The sequence below is a fragment of the Callithrix jacchus genome, chromosome 13 (genome assembly GCF_049354715.1).
Source record: "Callithrix jacchus isolate 240 chromosome 13, calJac240_pri, whole genome shotgun sequence".
In the NCBI taxonomy this organism is placed as follows: domain Eukaryota; kingdom Metazoa; phylum Chordata; class Mammalia; order Primates; family Cebidae; genus Callithrix; species Callithrix jacchus.
This window is the reverse complement of record NC_133514.1, coordinates 37,746,733-37,766,867: the sequence shown is the minus strand read 5'-3', so window position 1 is coordinate 37,766,867 and position 20,135 is coordinate 37,746,733. Positions and strand designations below refer to the sequence as shown.

Here is a 20,135-nt window from a genome sequence, read left to right as displayed (position 1 = left end):
ATGCATATATATAAAACATAAAAATGTATTTGATATATCAGATATAAATATATATATGCATATGCCCTAACTGCACAAGTATTTGATTGACAGCTGCAGTGAATAACATTGAAGCTTCCAAGCCTTATTAAAATCCAACCAATAGCCCAAGCCATAAACTGATTTTTACGGTGCCCATTCAAGGCAGGCCTTCTAGAAGATCTGAGAAAGTGACTTGAGCAAAGTCTCAATGATTTACTATTATAGTTCCTAGGTAAATTTCACCTGAGGAAAAGCCAATCTGCATTTTTCTATATATAAAATTGTTAATATATAGTATATGTAAAGTATATAAAACATATACTATATAAAAATGTATTATATATTTATCTACATATATAAATATATATATTTATATAAAATATGTAAATACTTTTAAGCATTATCCTATCAATTAAGGCATATGTATGTATATATGATACATGTATCATATATACATATATGTATGTATATTTCTATTTTATATGTGTATAATATATACATACGCCCTAATTGATAGGAGACTGCTTAAAAGTATTTGTGTACTATGACTATTGTTCTTGTGTTTATTTGGAGTAACTCCTTTGGAGTTTCTTCCAAGCCCATGTCTGCACTTCTTTACTTCTTTGAGGACTATTTCATCCCCCACCCAATGGTCAAGTTTGTTCCCAGTGTCTCCACTTCTTGATATAACAGAGAAAGCTGACTTGAGCTGAGTCAATTGGATACTCTCTTTCTGTAATGAGAAACTGGGAAACTGAGAAGCTAGTCACTTAGTGTGTGAGCAGGGACATGACTTCAGGACAGGGATAACCAACGGTTGCTTTACAGAAGAAAGAGAGCCTCTGTGAAGAGTGTGAGGTCTACACCACAGGTCACATGGACTCGTGGCAGAGTGCAGCTGAGAGAGCAGCCTCCCTGAGTGGGGCACACAGATTTCCCATTTCTGGTTCCAGTCTCACCTGAAAGCCAGCATCATTTCTCCCTTGGAGTTTTTCTGATCTGAAATTCCTTATCAGAAATTTTCTTGTCTTTACTTTTAATTGGTTTCTCTTACTTGCAACTAATTGAGCATTATTTAAACTATATTTTATTGTGAAATCAGCATTTTAAAAGACTACAAGAGAGATGTATTTTTTTTTTGAAAAGAGATCATTCCTTATAATGAGAAGATAGACATTTTTGGGATATTAATAAAATACAAATTCCTTTTTATCTTTGTAATACAGGGTATTTAGAGTTGAGTTTTTGAATATCCTTGGAATGCAGTGAGAATTTACTAGGCACCGGTGGGAAGACAGAGTACATTCTATGCATAATCATAGGACTAAGGCAAGTTGAGAAGTACAATGCGTATTTGGACAAGTGAGGGTTTAGAATGTAGGTTGAGTTTAGAGGGCTTTTGAGAGGCAGGAGCTATCTGATAAAGGCATCGTTAAGGATTTTGATCTCATTCTTAAGGACATGGAAAAACCATTCCAGGGAAGCAGTATTTCACATTTTCATTTTTCATGCATCCCTCAAACTGTGATATAAAAATGGAGAAGGGACAAGTATAGATGTGGGAAGACCATATCTGAGGATATTTCAGTGTTTGTCTAGGAAGAGAAGACGGTATCTTGGTTTGAAATTAGAATTAAAAATGGAAAAACTAGGCCAGACGTGGTGGCTCATGCCTGTAATCCCAGCACTTTAAAAGGACGAAGCTGGAGGATAACCTGAGGTCAGGAGTTCGAGACCAGCCTGGCCAACATGGTGAAACCCCTGTGTCTACTAAAAACACAAAAATTAACTGAGTGTGGTGGTGGGTGCCTGTAATCCCAGCTACTTAGGAGGCTGAGGCACAAGGATCACTTGAACCCAGGAGGCGAAGGTTGCAGTGAGCCCAGACCTCACCATTGCTCTCCAGCCTGGGCAACAAGAGTGAAACTTCGTCTCAAGAAAAAGGAAAAACTAGAGAGTTCCTAGGTAAATTTCACCCAAAGGAAACCCAGTCTGCATTTTTCTATATATAAAATATTTAATATATACTATATGTAAAATATATAAAACATATATACTATATAAAAATGTATTATATATTTATCTACATATAAAACATAAATACATATTTTATATAAAATATGTAAATAATTTAAAGCATTATCATATCAATTAAGGCATATATGTGTGTGTATTATATAATATATAATATATAATATATGTGTATATTATATATATAATAGTATATATAATTATACTATATATATAATATACACATATGTGTATGTATATTTCCATGTTATATAATATACACATATGCCCCAATTGATAGGAGGATGCTTAAAAGTATTTTTGTACTATGACTATTGTTCTTGTGTTTATTTGGAGTAAATCCTTTGGAGTTTCTTCCAAGTCCATGTCTGCACTTCTAAGAAATTCTTAGGAATAAAATAGAGGAAGCAAGAGGATTGACTGAACTGAGGGGAGAAACCCCTCTCACATCTTCCTCACTTGATTCTATGAACCCTTACCCAGACTGCTAGCCCAGGTGTTAGCAATCTGCAGCCCCTGCTAGGTTTGCTGTTGTCTGCTACACCTTTCATTTTTCTTACTTTAGAGTGTGTTTCTGTGTGCAGGTAATAGACAGTTAGAAATCAGGTGCTTGGGAAAAGTTTTGATTTTATAATTTTATTCCCTAATTTGGTGTAGTAAATTATTTTTCCAGAATCCAGTTGCTCTTCCTACTTCTCTGTTTCTTCTGTCTCCTTACCTCCTTTCTGCTTCAGCGCTCCCATCACCAACATCTGGCCTTTTGTATGTGCTGTGATTCTCAGGGTGGAAACATGCCAGCCAGGGGGTGTGTTATTAGACAAGGGTTTGAAGAAGCCTCCTATCCCCTGAAATTTTTATACCCATACCTACACCTACATACACACCCACCTTGGAAAGTACTGCTTCATCTCTTCTCTACTCTTATTGGCTTGAAAAAATACTAGGATCAAATGTAGTGGCTGCAACAGTAAATTGAAGGAGAAGAAAGAAGGAAGAAGGGAAAGGAGGAAGAGAACTTGAGGCAGCTCTGCAGATCCCGGGATAGGTGTAAGAATGTCTGGTGACAGAGTACCTCATTAGGAATGCCTTTACCCTTCCCTGCCTCCAAAAAGAAGATGGTTCTAGGTGGGAAGGAGGACCCTGAAAGATTGTTGGAAGGAGGGAAAGAGTCAGGATTGACAGAGATGATCCACTTGTGTAGTTATACAAACATGTTTCTTCTATGATCTTGTTCCTGGTTCCCTAAAGATTCAGAGTTCTCTGACGTAGCTCTTTGACTTTGAAAAACAGAGAAAAAAAAATGTAGAAGTTGCTCGGGACAGTTCCTTGTCTATTTTCTATTTTAATACATTCACCCAAATCTTCATAGATTAGCTGTAAAGGAACCCAGATAGAAACCATATAGAGAAGTTAAAGCATTCTACCACTGGGTTCACAGATTTTTTTATCTTTACATGTTTATATATTTTTGCCCAGCTCAGAACTTGTCCTGGGTGAGTCTAGGGGATGCATCATGGAAATTTGAGTGGGACCTGTGGGGCTGTGGGCAGGAGATACTGAGAACCGTTCCCGGAAGACTAAACGCACAAGCCAAGTGGATACTTGACCTGGCCCTGAAAATCTCTTCCAGTTGTCTTTTGCCTCTGAACTATCTCTAAGTATCTTATAACTGGCTTCCAAGGCTGAATGTCTCAAAGGAATAAAACAAAAGTCAAGTGAGAACAAAGAAAGCATGTTGCCCATGGTCCTGGCAGCGCATACCTATGCTGTGGGCAACCGCTGAAACTAGGAATTTTAGAAAGAAGGCCTCTGGATACTTATATTTACACCTAAACCGTGTAAAATCCAGGCATCAGGCTTGACTGAGTATAAAATCAAACCGTATTTCAGTTGAAGCAAATCTAGCTAATCTGGATGAAAATATTTTTCATAAAATATTACTTTATGAACCAGAAATTTTAATGTGCTCTTTACTTGTAATAACATGCTAATATAAATGTGTTAATCATTATTACATGCAATAAATACATAAAAACTGGACATTTTTCTTTTGGAAGGTCATTTGCATTGTTGTCAATTACAAAGCCATATCACTGGATTAAAAGGCTACTTTGAATCAAAATCTGTAAACTTTGCCACTGCTTATTTTTGACTCTTCTTGATCTTCATGTGTATGTATATATATATACATACACACACATATATCTGTGTGTGTATGTGTATACAGACACATTCTGTAATGTATGTATATATTGGTATGTATAAATAAGTCATTCATATGTATCTGTATATATATGTATATATGTGTGTATATATGTATATATGTTTCTGTAATGAATGTATATGCTGGTATGTATAAATAAGTCATACATATGCATGTATGACTTATATATGTGATTTATTTTGGTTGATTCTTATGTGGCAACACCAAAATCTTGCCGTAAAAAGTAGTTTATCTGCAACATATGCACTAGCAATTCTAAAAAAAAAAAGGCATTAGAAAATTTCTTCCATTATCTAAACAGAACATTTTAGAATTCTTAGGCAGACAGAAAATGGCAGCTTCTTTCACACTTACACATGCTTTATGATTTTTTTTTAACTAGCTTTTTCCCCACTGGTACCTTAAATGCAGATGAGATATAATACCTCCTACATTCATTAGGAGGAAACCAGGAAGCAAAGGGGCAGCAACCTGTGGGTTATGATTGGAACTGGGCTTAGAATCCCTCTGGGAGAAACAGAGGTGTTCTCAGGGAGAAAGGAACAGAACCCCTCTGGTGGAACAGAGGGCAGGGAAGGAAAGGGACGTTCAAGGAGAAGAATTTGTTCAAGGTGCCTTTTCTTAACCTTCTTTCAGCAAGAAAGATTTTTCCAATTAAATGGGGGCTGTTAGAGACGCCACACTCACTTTTTCTTGGTGTTTATTTTAAAAGATATAAATAATTGCATGAAAGCCAGTAATATATTGTGCTGGGTAAGCTAATAATCTATAGCGTTGTGTAAACAGCCTCTATATTTGATGCTAAGTTGAGGAGGACAATTGTCCTCACCTGGCACACAGAGCCCCCAACCCCCTTCATGGGATGAAACCCAGCTCAGGGATGATGTTACCAAGATCTCCTGCCTGGGTGAGGATGAGGTGGCACCTGTGCCTGAGATATCACATGAATGTCCTGCCACTCTGTACCATCCTTGTGTGAGGGTAGAGTGGCGCTCCCACTATGATCCTGTGAGTAGAGGAAACTCCAAATTTTAAAATGAAAATGAGGGCTTATTTTTTATCTTTATGTAAGGACTGCCACCACAGAATTCTATTTAATAATCTATCATATAGAGTGTAAAACAGAATAGCATTTAGAAAAAAAAATTTCCACATGTTTTAAGGGACATGACTATTGCTTAAAGCGAGATGGGCTTATAAATAAAAAAGAATGGCGACTACTCGGCTTTTCCTGGGGCTTTGAAGAGAATTTAGTAGGTTTCCAGGGAGTCAGGTTATTTGGTTTACTTCTTAGCACTATCTGCAGCAATATTTCAGAGTGAAATAAGTAAAATATCTGTTCCTTTTCATTTGGCAGCAAAAAAAGATCCAGGGAAAAAATAAATAAGAAATATGTAATCCCCATGGTGTAATCCCAGGGTATGGAAACTCACTTCTCTTAAATACCTCCCTCTGGCATAATTAACTTTTCATGTGCATTTTAATAATGATATTTCAGCAGGTTGCAAGAGAATTTTTTTTTCTCCTGTTGTTGTTGCTGTAAATTATGGCTTGGAAAAAAAAGTGTTATAAATCTAATTACATTTTCACTTATATTAACAAGTCAGCACAATCTTCCAGCATGTTTACCAAGCAATTCCAATATTTACAGCTGACTTAATTGGTTGTGGGGTAGAAGCAATGAACAATATTTTATCGTCCTGATCGTTGCGCATGTGCTGGACAGCTGCTGAGTTGTAAAGCTGCCCAGCAACCCTCAAGTTCTGCCTGCTGGTGGTGCTGGCAATCATCAGCCAGCTGTGGAACAGAGGGCAGGGAGGGAAAGGGGCGTTCAAGGAGCAGAATTTGTTCAAGGTGCCTTTCCTTAATCCTCTCTCCATCAGAAAGATTTTACCGATTAAATTGGGACTGTTACAGATTCCACACTCACTTGTTCATGGTGTTTATTTTAAAAGGTATAAATGATTGTACAAAAGTCAATCATATATTGTGTTGGGTAAGCCAATAATCTATAGCTTTGTGTAAACAGCCTTTACATTTGATGCTAAGTAGAGAAGGACAATTATGGTTGTGTCCTTGACTTTCACTATCAAAGCTGGTGTGGTCTTTAGGAGTCAGGCATGGGTCTAATATAGGTGGAGATTTCTCACATTCTCAGGTCTTTAAAGAAAGGGGTGGCAGGGGGGAAGGACTACATTGCTTTTTGGGGATAATGAGAGAGGGTCTACCTATCTCATTTTAAAAGGTGAGTTCTGCTGCCACTTTGCCACCCACAAAGATTTAAATTCTTGTTGTTGCTGTTGGTTTTGAGATGAGTTTCACTCTTGTCACCCAGGCTAGAGTTCAATGGTGCCGTCTTGGCTCCCTGCAACCTCCACCTTCCCGGTTCAAGTGATTCTCCACCTCAGCCTCCCAGGTAGCTAGGATTACAGATACCTGCCACCACACCTGGCTAATTTTTTGTATTTTTAGTAGAGACCGGGTTTCACCATGTTGACCAGGCTGGTCTCGAACTCTTGACCTCGGGTTATCCACCTGCCTTGGCCTCTCAAAGTGCTGGGATTACAGGCTTGAGCCACCATGCCCAACCCAAGATGTAAATTGAAATGACATTTATCTCTAAGTCCTCTCTCACTTACTCAAACTGTTGGTGTTGGCATGAATGCAGAATTTTAATATAATTTAAGCAGAAAGATGCTTTACGGTGACTCTCTAGACCTTCGGTTCGATTATTTTGTGGGACCCTCCTGCCTCATGTGTAGTGATGATTGCTAGCATTTATTGAGCACTTACTCAATGCTGGGAACTTCTCTCAAAGTCTTACACTTAATCTTCTCATTATCTCAATGAAATTGGTATTAGTTCTTTTATTGGGTAGGGATCTGAGCCACAGGATAGTAGGTGACTTGATCATTAGTCACAGAGCTTGAGGATCACAGAGCTGAGATCTGACACTCGAGAGTTTACTGCTGTAGCCTCTATCATAGTTACAGTACTGGGTCACATCTTCCTTTATCTCTCTTTCTGAAACCGAAAAGCCACCATACCATAGCATGCAATAGTCTTCAAAATGTGGCATTGGATATACACAGAAGACTTGTATTGGATGTCACCTAAGATTATACCTCCCCTTTATGCTGATACCTGAAATTTGTTAGATGGTGCTTTGTTCCTTAGCTGAAGTCCCTGATCCATGATGAAAGGGAAGCTGCCCCAGAAGGGTTAATATTTTTATTCTTCTGTTTACACAAATGAAGTTTTAGATAATAGATGTAGATGAGAACATTTAAGTGGCTGGGGACTGTGAACCCCTGAGAAAGATGATGGTGAAGTGTTACTCAGAGGGCAAATAACACAAAGTGAAAATCAGTACCATTTGCCTACTTCACATTTTTTTCTTAGAAACTATGCAAGTCATGTCTCAAGGCCTTGAAGAGAATTTTACTTAGAAACAGTGACTAAGCTTCGCATAACCTTCACCTTGTCTTATAGAGTTGGTCTCTTATATATGACCCTAAACAGACAAGGTCTCATTCCTGCCTTTTAGAAGATTATAAATAAGATGAAGAATAAAAGCATGCAAATACTAGTTAATTAATGCAAATAGATATATGCACTCAGTAAATTATCACTGTAATTTTTATCCCAATGTTCTGAAGGCCACTTCCTCATCTTAGTACCAAGCCAAATCAATGGAAATTTCCATACCCACAATTCCTAGGAGAATTTGTTTTCATTTTTTCAAAAGACCTGTCCACAGATCCACAACAATATTCACAAAATGCCTTGTCCCTCCTTCAGTGTAGTCTGTTAAACTAGACAGGATGAGGAAGATGAGAGTAATAGAAGAGATATGCTGAGTTTTCTAAGGTACTATTCTGATGCTTTTATGAAGGCTGAAGCTGTTTTTTCTGCCATTTTTAAGCAATAACAATAAAACATTGTTTGTTAATTCAAAGAATCAATTTATTCAATACATACTTGATGAATTATTGCTCTCTATATAGTACTTTGTTAGGGTTGTGGCACATTGCTTCTCAGAAATGGGATTTTTGCCTATGAATACAAAATAAGAACTAGAAAAGAGATATTTAGAGGGTCTAAAGGAAAATGCTTAGTCATCCTTTCAAAATTCTTATTCTTATACTCCCTGCCAGTCTTTCGTCTGTCTTTGGAACTCAGGCTCATTGGGATTAACAGTATAGTTTCTATATGTATATGTGTATGTTTATTTCCAACCCTATCACTAGACTATCCTTATAATTACATGTGGATATATTTTGTCCTGCTGTCTTCTTTGGTCTTGGTATTGAGACTTAATGAAGATATTTATTAAAAATCATTGCAGACCCATAGTCCTGTTAGGGATTCTGGTAGTCCCAAATTACACCATCAATTAAAATAAGAGAAAGCATATTGTAGAGGTTCTAGAATCTCAGGTGGAAACCATAGAATAGGAAACGTAAGTGCCGACTGGACTCTTGGGGAAAGGTAACTCTGCAAGATGAAATACTTGCTATGCAGTGTTAAGTGAATGTAGATTTCCAGAACATGATTTGAAATATGACAGTAAAGGCATCACTCAATAAGCATATATGAATGAAAGAACCAGAGAATGCTTTTGATTTACTAGTTATGTGCTACATTACACTCAAATAGGAAAGTCTATGCTTGTCTGGAGGGAAAGTAGTTTTAAAAGCTTAAAATGAAAAAAAGAAGGGATAAAAGGAATTGCTCAGATAATTTCATCTGATGAGTTTCTGTAGAAAGCTCAGATATGACATGAAAAGAGCCATGTACGGTGATTTGTATACGATCTTCTGCCCCCTAGGTGGACTCAGAGAGCTATCAGTAGGAGTTCAGACATCATGGAGGCTAAAAGATGGGGATTCTCTTGCCTAAATAATTTGGGACAAGAATTCAATAAAGTGTATAGATCTGAGAGTAAAAAGGGAGGAAGAGCTCGGCTTCTTTTCCTGAGAAAACAGGATATGTATTGCAGAAGAGGCATGAAAGTGAGGGGTCAGAGGGACAGGTGTCTCAGGAGTCATGCCTGGGCATAAATTATGTAGGGCTGGAAATAGATGTGCCAGAAAAGAAACAAACAACTTCTTCCCATTGGAGGGATCCTCCTACATCCTTATGGCCAGTGCACTACTTACTAGCAAATTCCAGCTTGGCAAAGGCTATCCCAGCAGTCCTTCTGGACAGACTACAGTTTGCTCAGAAAAGAAAGACTGCCATAAGATCAATGACTGGAAGGCACTGGAAAATAGCCAAGGGAGGAGCTGGAATTGCCATGGAAAAGAATGTTCTGGAGAGAGAATGGCAAGCTACCGGCAGACTTGGACATGGCAAAGTGACCTTGCCAATGGGAACTACTGCATCATAGATCTTCACTGAAAACCCTGCTGATAGGCTCATCGGACTGATGGTCTATAGATGGTGGTTGTAGACAGTGAATGAAATCCTGGGACGTCTTGAACTGTGTACCCTATCCTCTCAAATGTGAAAGAAAGTGGTATCAAAAACGTAGAAGTCTAAGAACCAGAGACACGATGGCAGAGGGTGACAAGAAATACAATGACAATAGCATGAACCATTTTCACTTGTATTTTCACTATGTCTATTAGGCACTACTTAAGAATTTAATCACTCCTGTCTCATCCAATCCTCACAACATTTCAATTACTTAGATTCTAATATCATCTCATTTGACGGATGAGAAAACTGAAGCTTCCAGGCTAGGAGGATGGCGATCTGGAGCTCAGGTCTGCCGTAGGTGCTATTGCTCAGAGCTAATATTAGTGGACCACTTGTTCTTGAAAGAATTAAGTCTGGGTTGGACATTGGCAAAGAGAGAAAAAAATGACATTTAGAGTCCCTGGTATCTGTAAAAGAAGAAAGAAAGGATGGCGATGAAGTTGGTATTATAGATGTGATCTCATTCATAGATGAGATCCCCACTAAGACATGGCGGGAAGGGATGTTAAATGAAAAAATATTTAGATTTCAATATGGGCCATAGGTTGACTTAAGCAGACCCAGAGGAGAACTTCCAGGAAATGACTGATAGGCCCAAATAAAACAAGCAATTCCATTAAAGACAGTTTCCTCTCCTGACCCAGGTCTGTTATATAATGCTTGGAAATTTCTGCCTTGTTTCACTGATTAAACATCTTTCAGTATTTACTTGAGTTTATTCACACCTACTTTTTAAAAAGTTGGATAATTTAGTGTGGTTATGCTGTTATTCGTCAGTCACAACATCATACAAATCAGTTGTATCTAAAACTTTCCTTTCTAATATCTAATTAAAATCAGTTTTACTAAAGAAGAGACTTTTGATTGAGAAGAAGTAGAGAATAGTAAGTAATTGTGTAACAGGTACAATAGGCAAAATAGTCCTAACTCATCCAAAGTGGAATGGGCAAAGTAAAGAAATTGGAAGCTAGGAGCAGGGAGCTCCAGAAATGAATGAGATTCGTGTTCACTTACTATGAAGCACTGCACAGGGCTAACTTATCTCCCTGAACAGTAAGAGGAAATACTTCCTCTCTCTTATATCACATGATCCTTTGATTTAAGGACACAAAATTCAAGCAAAGAGAGCTAATGTTTGTTTACTTATTCATTCAACAAATATTTATTTAACTACCATCTATTAAAGAGTCTTTTGTGTGCTAGTCTGACAGCATAGCTGCTATTTATAACATTGCTTAGTTTATAGAAAAAGAAAGACACCAGGAATACAACGAAATATCAGACTATAACTTTTGTATAAGTTAGGGCTGTCTGTAGTGCTTTAGGTACTAAGAATAGAAGATAGCAGTTTCTAAACTTACTAGAAAACCCACTGGTGGCCTGAAGATTACATTTTTAAAAACTGCAAGCTCATTGTCAGAAAAACTGTAGATAATAATATGTTGCTTTTGGTTTTTGAATTTAAGACTATTAACGCATCTAAAATGGATCACAAATAGCACATACTGCACACTTAACATTTTTTCCAATAATGCCTACTAGTCTCTATGAAGCCATCCAGTTTATTTTATCACTCATTGTTGTATAGCAAACATAGATCCTCTAAACATATGTTGCCAATTTTTGAGCTGTAACGCCCTTTGTTCTACAACACAAACACTAAACAAATGAACGCAAACTATTTTCTATGGTACTAAGTGGGGGTACTCTACCACTGACCCATTAACAATGTATGTAAGTCACCTGAGTAACCAACCCATTGATGAAATGTCACAGAGACTCATCCTCAAATGGAATATATATGTTCAAGGATATACCACCATCTAAAAGATTCTGCAGTGTGGCCCTTGTTTATTTCTGTAAAGCTCTTTAGTCCATGCAAATATACCTTGAATTTGAATTAAGAAGTGCAAGGGAATTAATCAAAAGCTTTAGCAATCATCTGCATGGGTTGTGATCACAATCTCTGGTCTACTGAGGGTCCAAAGCATATTTTGGGATCCCCAACCAGAAATAGGGCTGATAGACCAGGTCTGCAGATGAACCAGGTTATCTGGATCAATTCTCCTTTTAGATGCCTGCTTTAAACCATTTTGTTGTTTATTATAGACAATGGGAATTAAAACCAAAGGAAAAAATACCAATATGTTAAATTACTTTGTTTTTACAGCTAGGCTAAAGAAGAAAAGAAAAGCAAGTGTGAAACTGAATGGGTAAAATTACATTTGAGAATTTTCTGTGGCTTTTGATTATCCATGGCTTGCCAACCCTTTACCATCACAGAGAAGACACGGGAGAGAATAAACAAAAGCATAAACACGATTGGAGCATTTTCTGTGTTATCACATATGTTGTCTTTATGTCTTCACAAACAATTTTCAAATTCGAATCATGTTTTTATAACAACTTTGCATTAACATAAATATAGTGTACACACACATGCACACATGCGCAATAGCAAAATCCAAGACTGTTCTTGAGAAATTTGAGACTTTCCCATGCCACTCTACCATGCATTCTCTCCTTTCGTCAGGCTGGCAAGCGGCTATCTGGAAAATGCCACATTCCCCCCGGGCTTTATCCATGTCACACTGTTCACAGGAGTTGAGATTCCCACTGTCTCCCACCTTTCCAAATCCCACTTCCCACAGGAAGCTTTCTAGAACAATCTTTCGAGCCCTCATTGACCTATCTCCTCTGACCTTCTTCCAGAACCATCCATGAGACACCTGAAAGAGTACCACTTTCAAGTGCTACATAGATGGTTCTGGCGGAAGGTCTATTGGTCGCTGATTGATTGATTGACTTTCATATGTGTTTGTTTTGAGCTGCAAAAACTTTCTATTGTGAAAGTTTTCCAACTTCTTTCACCTGTACTTTCTAGAGAAGAAAATTAACCTCTCTTTTCTCTATATTTGTACTGATGCATAATATTTGTACATATTATGGGGTACACGTGATATTTTGATACATGTGTAGATGTATAATGATCAAGTCAGGGCATTTAGAATACCCATCGACTCACCTGTGCACCCTTTCTTTGCATTGGGAGCATTTCACGTCTCCTCTCCCAGCAATTTTGAAATATGCAATATTGTTGTTGACTATAGTCACTTTACTGTGCTGTCAAAAGCTAGCACTTATTCCTTCTTTGGCCTCTGACTCATTTTATGTGAATCTACCTTGTTTACCCATTTAGACAGCACAGAAGTTGAAACATGATTTCTATATTTACAAAAGCATCAAGCATGGTGCCTACTTAGCCCGTACAGTCTATTCAATGTATGTCTATTTACCAACCATTTTTGGAGAAAAAACGTCGTCAGATCCCAGTGCTCATCTGTGACTGTTTTGTTGTTGGAAACAGCTAGGTAAAATCTGGTCCCTGAAATGTCCCAAGACCTTTCCCTCAACTAGTTCCCAGTGCTTTCCCATAGGCTATCTCATCCCACTTTATAAAATCTGGGACTGGAAGGCAGGAAGAACACAAACTGTAATCTTCAGGACTTTTATATTGCTATTAGAAAGTGCATAGAAGGGAGGGCGCTTTTGGTGGCTCAGAGATTTGACTCCTGCACACCTTTGGGAGGGTACAGAAAATTTTCCATTAACCAGACCCACCAATCCAGAATCCTCAGGTAAACAGAACAGGACTCTGTGTGTTAAAAGAAACAGGTAAATTGCATCAAAACCAAGTACAAGTTAAATATTTATTGCAAAATCTACATTATTGGAAGGCTCTGCATTTATTATACATTTGGCCCAACTGTAAACACCTTCCTGGCTATAAGAATTGGTCATTGCAATAGATAAGAAACATTTCATGAGGACATACTAGCAACTGGGAATCAAGCAAAGTAATTCCATGGTACCCTTTGACCAAAAACTCCCTATTTCCCCCACTCCCAACTTCTGAAAACCACCATTCCACTCTGTGCCTATGAGTCTGGCTATTTTAGAGTCCACATATAAGCGAGATCATGCAGTACTTCTTTTTCTGTGTCTGGCTTACTTCACTCAGCATAATGTGCTTTAGGTTCCTCCGTGTTAATGCAAATGGAAGAATTTCCTCTCTTTTTAAGAGTGAATAATATTCTGTGTGTGTGTGTGTGTGTGTGTGTGTGTGTGAGACATTTCTTTTTATCCATTCTTTTTTTGACATGCTCTCACTCTGTCACACAGGCTGGATTGCAGTGGCATAAACACAGCCTACTATAACCTCAAACTCCTGGGCTCAAACAATCTTCTCACCTCAGTAGCCCAAGTAGATAGGATTACAACTGTGTACCACCATGACTGGCCCATATTTTTTTTTTTAATTTTTGCAGAGATGGGGTCTTTCTATATTGCCCCAGGCTGGTCTTGAACTCCCGGGCTCAAGCAATCCTCCCAGCTCAGCCTCTTAAAGCACTGGAATTTTAGCCATGATTTGCCATGCCTAGCCCTATTCCACTCATTTTCTGACTAGTACTTAGGTTGCTTCCATGACGTGGCTATTGTGACTAGTGCTACAATGAACATGGGAGCGCAGAATTGTCTTTGAAATACTGATTTTGTTTTCTTTGAATGAATGCCCAGAAATAGGATTGCCGGATCATATAGTAGTTTCCTTCTTAATTTTTTGAAGAAATTACATATTGTTTTTCATACTGGCTGGAGCAGCAAAGTGCTTTAAATACCTAATCTCTTTTAATCACCATAAAAACCCTACAAAATATTTATAGCATTATGCAATGCTAGGTTATAATGGCTCTTTGATAATATCACAATTAGATAATCACAATTTTTAATCATTAAATATCTTCCTGGTATATTATACCTACTAAACTGAAATGTTGTCAACATATTACAGAGTTATTTTCATTAAAGTTTGGAATGATAGAACTTTTGGATTGCCCCTCTAATTAAAATCAACTAAGCACGTCACCCTCCTCCAACTCTACTTTCTGGTTAATGGAGGTTTTAGTGTACTAAAAAGCTGTAAGGAAAAGGGCAAGAAGGAGGGATTTGATGCCCATGTTTTGCAGATGCAAAAACTCAGGCAATAGCATCTTGAAGGTACTGGAAATAGGGGATGAATTAACAGTAGAAAAGCTATTTGGAGTTGCTATCATTTGACTCTAACTTACATTTCTAAAGTGCCGGAAAGGTGGTCTGAAAGAAAGTTGCATATCTAACTTTTGGGTTATTATGGGTACAGATAATTTGAGCAATGGAAGGAAGAGGTATATTTGCTTAGCTTAGTGATATGGGGGAGGTGGAGATGATTTCATTTTGGGGTGGAACAATTCCACTGGTCAGTATAGAAGTTTATAAAGCAAATATTCTGGTTTAAATACAATATATATGGCCCACAGATTCTCAAAAAACGATAGGAGGCCAGAATTCTCTGCAGCTCTTACCTGGCAGTGATGCTTGGTGTGTTCGTAGTTTTTGCATCTTCCCTTGGAGGAGAATCCTGTGCTGCTATACGAGAGGAGAATCCCATGATGCAATGTTCCGCTAACTTTATCGATGGCACTGCAATAGCATAGAAACCTCAGTGAGTTGGCACATCTATTCACAAGGGATTTTTGGACTATTCCCCTTGTTGGAGCCATTTATAACCCTTTGACTGGGGAAAGGCTGGGGAGTCTCAGCTACAGCCTTATTCTAAGAGGATGAATTGTAGCAAAGTCTTTGGTTTCCTTCTACAGAATTCGAGAGTACAAGAGGATTTCAATTTCATATGGTGTGTTTAAAATAAGTACCTACTGAGTAGCTGCTGTACCTTTCTAATCCATGGCCCCTCCCACTTCACCCAAGTGTGTTTGAGGAATCTTCTTGCTACAGCATGTCTAGAGGAGCCTTAAGACTCTAAGAAAGCATCACTCTACAAAAATCCTATCTCCTTCCTGCAGACACTGCCCAAGCTTGCAATTCATTCTGCTCACATATCACCTCCTTTTGCTTTATGTTTTCTTCGAGGGTTTATTATTAATTTTGACTTTTGAGGAATCTTGATCTTACAGTAGATGCATATTGAAGCCTTTGTGTATTTCCAAATCTGGAAATAATAGCAAATAATTTTCTCTGCTGCAAAGGGGATACCATGACTTTGAAGGGTGATTATAAGGATACATGCAAGAATGTTTGAAATTAATAGATTCAATGTGTACCATGAAGCCACTTTAATATGGAAATGTGACAGGTGAGCCATTACGTCTTCCTGAACCTGTATGTTGATATGTAATCATGCAGTTCCTATTCTCGAACCCAGATTCAGCCCCATAATCATTTTTAACCCACCGGGCTAGATAGGCATTGTCAGACAATAAGAATTTGCACTTGCTGTTGTGATTTTTTAAAACCACATTTTAAATAATGCTTTGCAAGCTAAATGCTTCTCTTTGGTTTTTAAAGACCCTGTGCAATATGCTTGCCAGAACCTGATTGCTTGCTGATCAGAGATGAGAGTGTCTGAGCAGAGGTTCCCAAGGAGATGGACCACATCAAGAGGCAGTCATCACTGATACTCCTCTTCCCCTGCCCGCCCAAGTGGAGAAAGGAGACATGACCTTTCCTACTGTCTCAACATAAGCATTATTTCTGTATTTAGACTAGCCACGGTGGGACGTTCATGTAAGACAAGCCCCTAATCCCACATATCACCCCATTTTGATCAGTGGCAGACGGAAAAAGACACAAAAATGTCTTGGTATCCCTCCTTCTTTTGATGTAACTTTTTCTGAAGCATTCTAATCCATAAACCTTAACTGAGTCATAACATACCCTGGAAGAAGAAGGACATCCTTTGGATATGTGACTTCTCAGCTTAAATTGGCGGTGACGGCATCACTCAGGTGTGTGAAGAGATGGATTTGGAATAAGTTTACTCTACCTGTGATCCTCAGAAGCCTTCACTTGACTGATACTTCCTTATTTCGAGGTTACCTTTTGCCCTAGGGGGAATGGCTTGGGAAGGGAACACCCAAAGTGAAATCTGCGCAAGGCCTAGCTGTGTTACCAACAGGCTGGCTGCTTGTGATGGAAACTGAATTAGGAGATGTCTAAGACAACATGTCCAAATTGGTCTCTCCTTTTCTCAAAGCCTAGCTCTCCAGCCAACAACATTTGTCAGCTGTTTAAAAAAATGAGGGTTGGGGGAAGTATCCCACTTATCAGTGGGATAGGTGAGTCTATCCCACTTTCTGTGAATCTCAAAATTTTTACTAAAGCTTTGAATCTTCCCTTGAATCACTCTTAAAACCTCACCTGAAAACACATTAATGATTTTTATAACTTCTGAAGCTTTCATAATTATGGAAGAACGTGCATGTGTTGGGGGTGGACAGAACAGCTTGTATAGGGATTGCTGACATTTCTGGTTGGTGTTGACCAGGTCAAGGACAAACTGGCCCAAGTGATTTCTTCTGATTCCTTCCAGCTCTAAGTTTTGTAATTCTAATGGCTTTCAAAAGAAAGTTGAAAATTGTTTATTTACCAGGTTGCAAGATAAGGCAGATAAAGACGTTGCAACAGTTTATCCCCAGTTTCAATATTGCCTCAAGTATTTGAGGAAAAAACTTAAGAAAAAAAAAAGAAGACTCCCTTTTGAAGGCAGTAGATAAGCAGTGAAATTTCTCTGATTTCATTTTGTTTAATCATTTTATTTATTTATATTCTATGTATCTATCAATCTATCATCTATCTATGTATCTACCTACCTACCTATAGCTGACAGTGTGCAAATAATTTTTAAAATATATTTTAGGCAAGAAAAATTGAAATGAATTTTTCCTAACACTTTAGCTGGACTGTTAATGTCTTGTCATTACTTACCATAACTTCCCTATGGATACCTTATAGATAAAGCATTGAATACCAAAAAAGACATGGAATCTGAGACCTGTAAATGACTAGAAAAAAAGAGAAAGTTCTTCTACATACATGGCCAACTTTTTGGCTATCTTTCTCTTTCAAGAAGTGATTTCCTTGAGAGCAACAAGCAAATCTTTCCTTTTCTGGAATACATGATAGGACTGCTTCTTAAGAAATGCCTCATATGTGATTTCCATATAGATAGCAATAATTCTACTTATTTCTATCTCTCTCAAGAAGTTTTATCATAGTTCAAATGAGTGAAAATAATGCCTATATTATTCAAATTATCCCCAATCTTCTCCAATTTACAAAATAGCTAAATTGTTACAATTATTTATAAAATGTAGTACTTTACCACTCATTGTGACATTACATATTCTAAAAAGTGACATTACATATTCTAGATAAAACCCACTACTTTTAGAAGCTGAAAACGCAACAGAGCAACAGAGAAAGCCCATGCATTAGTCTTGCAGAAATGGGGTAGCAGTCACCCATCTATTCCTTATTTATTTATGTATCCATTCATGATCAGAATATCATAAAGATTATTATGGCTATGAAAAACGGCATGGATTAGCATGAAAGAAGACCAGAGCCAGGGATGGCAGGTAGAAAGCTATTATAATCACTAGGATGAGGAAGAAGACCTGAGCTGGGGCAGAGATATTTCTAAACTGGAAATCATGAAAAGCCATAGTCAACTGTACCATTAGAAGAGTAATTGCAACTGACTCAAATATATAGGAGTGCAATATGTCTGTGTAGGGTCTTTGTAGACTTGTTACCAAGCTGCTTTTCTTTTTATTGAAATTTGGTGACGTGATCCCTGAACTCTTGGAGAAGAAAAAGAGTCATGCAGGAACCATCTTCTGTTCTTTCTCCTACCTGACCTAAGGCCATTGGGACTTCTGACTGTTCTTCATTGCTGCTTAAATAAGCCAAGCTGGAAAGATGAGCTGGTAGATTTATGAGGGTAGCTACATTCTACTTGACGCATTTGGAGTTCTCCTCCCTAAGAAACGTTGGTTGAGGTAATTCCTTCTTGAAAAGGTCAATTAATAGTCTGAAATGTTTATGAAAAAAGTAACCCATGGCCAAATCTACATAAAACTGTAAAGTAGAATAAATCCATATTTGGACAACCTACTCAACCCATTTCTTATCATTCTTTTCCTGTCCCTAACTTCTTTTGCATCCTCTTTCCAATTTCCTTTTCGGATTTCTGCTTTCCATTAGATTTGACTCTAGTGCAGAATATTAGCTTTGTTGTTGTTGTTGTTGTTTTCTTGAGACGGAGTTTCGCTCTTGTTACCCAGGCTGGAGTGCAATGGCACGATCTCGGCTCACCGCAACCTCCGCCTTTGGGTTCAGGTAATTCTCCTGCCTCAGCCTCCTGAGTAGCCGTGATTACAGGCACGCGCCACCATGCCCAGCTAATTTTTTTTTTTGTATTTTTAGTAGAGACAGGGTTTCACCATGTTGACCAGGATGGTCTCGATCTCTTGACCTCGTGATCCACCCGCCTCGGCCTCCCAAAGTGCTGGGATTACAGGCGTGAGCCACCGTGCCTGGCCCTATTAGCATTTTAATGCAGATTCTGAAACAGTTCTCAAGGGGCAGGGATTGGAAAATTTGGACACAACTTTCCTAAGGGCTACTTTCAAATTGCCCATTCCCTCTGCTCTATCACATGTAAAGATTCTTATGCACCCCTCCTTGCCCTGGTTAAATACTACTGTTCTTAAATTCTAGGTGTTAGAAACTGCAATAAAGAAATAGCAGGTAGTGAACTGGAGAGTTAAAGCTGGAAAACTTTATGCCCAATACCTTACCTAATTCCGTTAAGCAGAAGGTCAGAAAGACAATTATTCCTCCTACTCGGAAGGCTTAGCCCTAGTGGTGTTTATGCTCTGAACACAAAAATCTTCAGGGAATGGGCTAGGCATGGTGGTTCACACCTGTAATCCCAGCACTTTGGGAGGCTGAGGCAGGCGGATCATGAGGGCGGAAGATAGAGACCATCCTGGCTAACACAGTGAAACCATCTCCACTAAAAATACAAAAAGTTATCCGGGTATGGTGGCACACACCTGTAGTCCCAGCTACTCAGGAGGCTGAGGCAAGAGAATTGCTTGAACCCAGGAGATGGAGGTTACAGTGAATTGAGATTGTGTCACTGCACTCCAGCCTGGGCAACAGAGAGAGATTTTGTCTCAAAAAAAAAAAAAAAAAAAAAAAAAAAATCTGAAGCACCTCGAAAATTTCAATAATTTGCCTGAAGTCACAGTTAGTAAGTGACAAATGCAGAATTCATGTTCTTAACCACCACTCTATGCTGTCTCTGTAAAGTATTTTATTATGAATTTAAGTGGAGAATCTCTACTGTGGTTCTAGTTTACCAAAACTGAAGTAATAAAAAGAGAGCGATTCAGAATTGTAGAGCATCAGAATGGAAAAGGGCCACAGAGACAACGAGGATTCCCCTCTTTGGAGATGATTTCACTGAGAC

At 38.2% G+C, this 20,135-nt stretch overlaps 1 protein-coding gene across 3 annotated transcripts in view; it reads right to left on the bottom strand.

Moving 5' to 3' along the window:
- KCNU1 (potassium calcium-activated channel subfamily U member 1) overlaps positions 1–20,135 on the bottom strand; it is a 144,954-nt gene that overhangs the window by 49,340 nt on the left and 75,479 nt on the right. For all 3 annotated transcript variants that reach the window (XR_008475938.2, XM_035270261.3, XM_054243837.2), the window contains exon 19: positions 15,163–15,280. Coding sequence is in view for 2 of the 3 variants with exons in the window: in XM_035270261.3 (XP_035126152.1) it covers positions 15,163–15,280 (118 nt within the window). In the remaining variant the exon portion in view is untranslated. The remainder of the gene's footprint in view (positions 1–15,162; positions 15,281–20,135) is intronic.